A 1,981-nucleotide genomic window follows, 5' to 3' on the forward strand; every position below is an offset into this window, starting at 1 on the left:
ATTTTTTGTACTTTTACATATTATAGACCTGCAAATTTAGATCATGGTAAAAATTTGAGAAAAAAATGAACAAAGGATTTTATTTTTGTTAATAAACACCCTAAGGGCATTCTGTACGCAGGAAATGGATGCCATGTTAGGGCACTCTGGTTTAGCCACATCCTTTCCACTGTAGACTGTTACAAGTATTTCTCCCCTCTCTTATACAGTATGATAGAATTTTGTGTAAGACTACACAAGGCGGGAACCAACTTATGCTTGGAGGGTGGTGGTGCTCTAGCCCACTGGGGATCAAACTCCAGATTTAACTCCTATGATAAAAAGCGGAATATCAATTCAGTGGAAGGCGAAGTTCTCGTGCTCATAGGGGTAGAGTATGTGCGCGTGCTTTCATACGAGTGTATGTGAGCATCTATATCTGTACTGTTTTAGGAAGAAAAAAAACCTGCAAAGGACCATATGATCTCACCAGCATCTCTCTCCTTGTCTCTCTCATCTAACATGTCGAATAGGGGATAGAAGAGAATTTACTAAAAGTCAGAGCTCCATGCCTTATCCACAATATAATTCATTGTACCCCTTTGGTATATCAGGTCGCCGCATCGCCATTGCCATCCAAAAATTCGATACTCCACAGTCCACACTGAACCCATACATGGTGTCGCACAAATTAAAGGAGGTCGGCATTTGTCCGAACCCTCCCGTATCACCTTTTGCTGGTCAAATTGCTCGAAGATCGTCCTGTCGGTGCACATTTCCACGGCTATATATGCAAGGCTCCCCTATGTCCAGCTCAAAGCAAGCCAGCACAGCTCAAAGCCTCGTATAGAAGAGCTAGCTTGAGGCGATTGTAGCTACTAATTGAGCTCGCTAGCATTAGCACTAAGCTTGATGGAGCAGGTGACCAAGCTAGCGGGGCAGCGGGCGGTGGTGATCTTCGGCATGAGCTCCTGCTGCATGTGCCACACGGTGACGAGCCTCCTCCGCGATCTCGGGGCGAACCCGACGGTGGTGGAACTGGACGAGGACCCTAGGGGGAAGGAGATGGAGAAGGCGCTGGTGCGGCTCCTCGGCCGCAACCCTGCTGTGCCCGCCGTATTCATCGGCGGCAGGCTCGTCGGATGCACCGACAAGGTCATGTCCCTTCATCTCGGCGGCAAGCTCGTCCCGCTGCTTCGTAATGCAGGTGCTGTCTGGGTGTAGTGCATGGGAGGGCTTTGTACATATTCGGCCGCATGCAGCTGACATGGGACAATAACAATATATACACGTACACGTATGCTACGTGTTCTGTCATCTTGTATCAGGTGATGACGAAGACTAAGGCAAACGCAGTCATTTTCTTTTCACTGCATAGGGAACGTGTCCTGTCATCTTGTATACACGTAACACGTACGCTACGTATTGTTAGAGAATGTAGTAACTAGTTTCCGGTCCTACAGACAACAAAGACATGTAAAATAACATGCAAAGTTTCTGAAATAGCAAGGACACAAGAATACTGAAACTTGAGGTTCAGTCGCGTACCTTCTTGTCAGCAATTCGATAGTGCACCAAAAAGTGGAACTTGTTATTTTCAGCAAAAGCATCCTTGATCTCTTGTACGGCTTTGTCAGAACACTTCGTAGCTTGTTGTACAAAAAGTTCATTGTCATATTTTCATGTTAGTTTATAATTAGATTGATATGTGCACCATGCCAATTGTAACAATAAATAGATGCTGTCTCTCAGCTTCAATAGGTACCAACTTGGCAAGTGGGCCATGATGCTTTTGGTTTACGTATCCCATCTTTGTAAGGGGAAACTTTAATTGTTTGGCGCTATGAGAAGAATGAAGATTGATTTTGCTAAAAAGTGCTTACAGACTAGCGTATAATGGGAACTAGAAAAACCCGTTGTGCCCATGAGGCAGAAAACAAATGTTGTCGATAAGTGAGGACAACTATAACTAACGTGTAGGCATATAAGAAATTCATGTCAA

The 1,981-nt window shown here is 44.9% G+C and overlaps 1 protein-coding gene across 1 annotated transcript; it reads left to right on the plus strand.

Annotated features, from left to right (window-relative positions):
- Window positions 1-783: 783 nt before the first annotated feature.
- On the plus strand, window positions 784-1,522 carry LOC119305173 (glutaredoxin-C1-like). The gene has a single exon (XM_037581769.1). It carries the CDS (start codon window positions 892-894, stop codon window positions 1,201-1,203), a length of 312 nt encoding a protein of 103 aa, XP_037437666.1. The 5' UTR covers window positions 784-891; the 3' UTR covers window positions 1,204-1,522.
- The last annotated feature ends 459 nt before the right edge of the window (window positions 1,523-1,981 follow it).

Source organism: Triticum dicoccoides, chromosome 5B, assembly GCF_002162155.2.
Source record: "Triticum dicoccoides isolate Atlit2015 ecotype Zavitan chromosome 5B, WEW_v2.0, whole genome shotgun sequence".
NCBI classification, from domain to species: Eukaryota; Viridiplantae; Streptophyta; class Magnoliopsida; order Poales; family Poaceae; genus Triticum; species Triticum dicoccoides.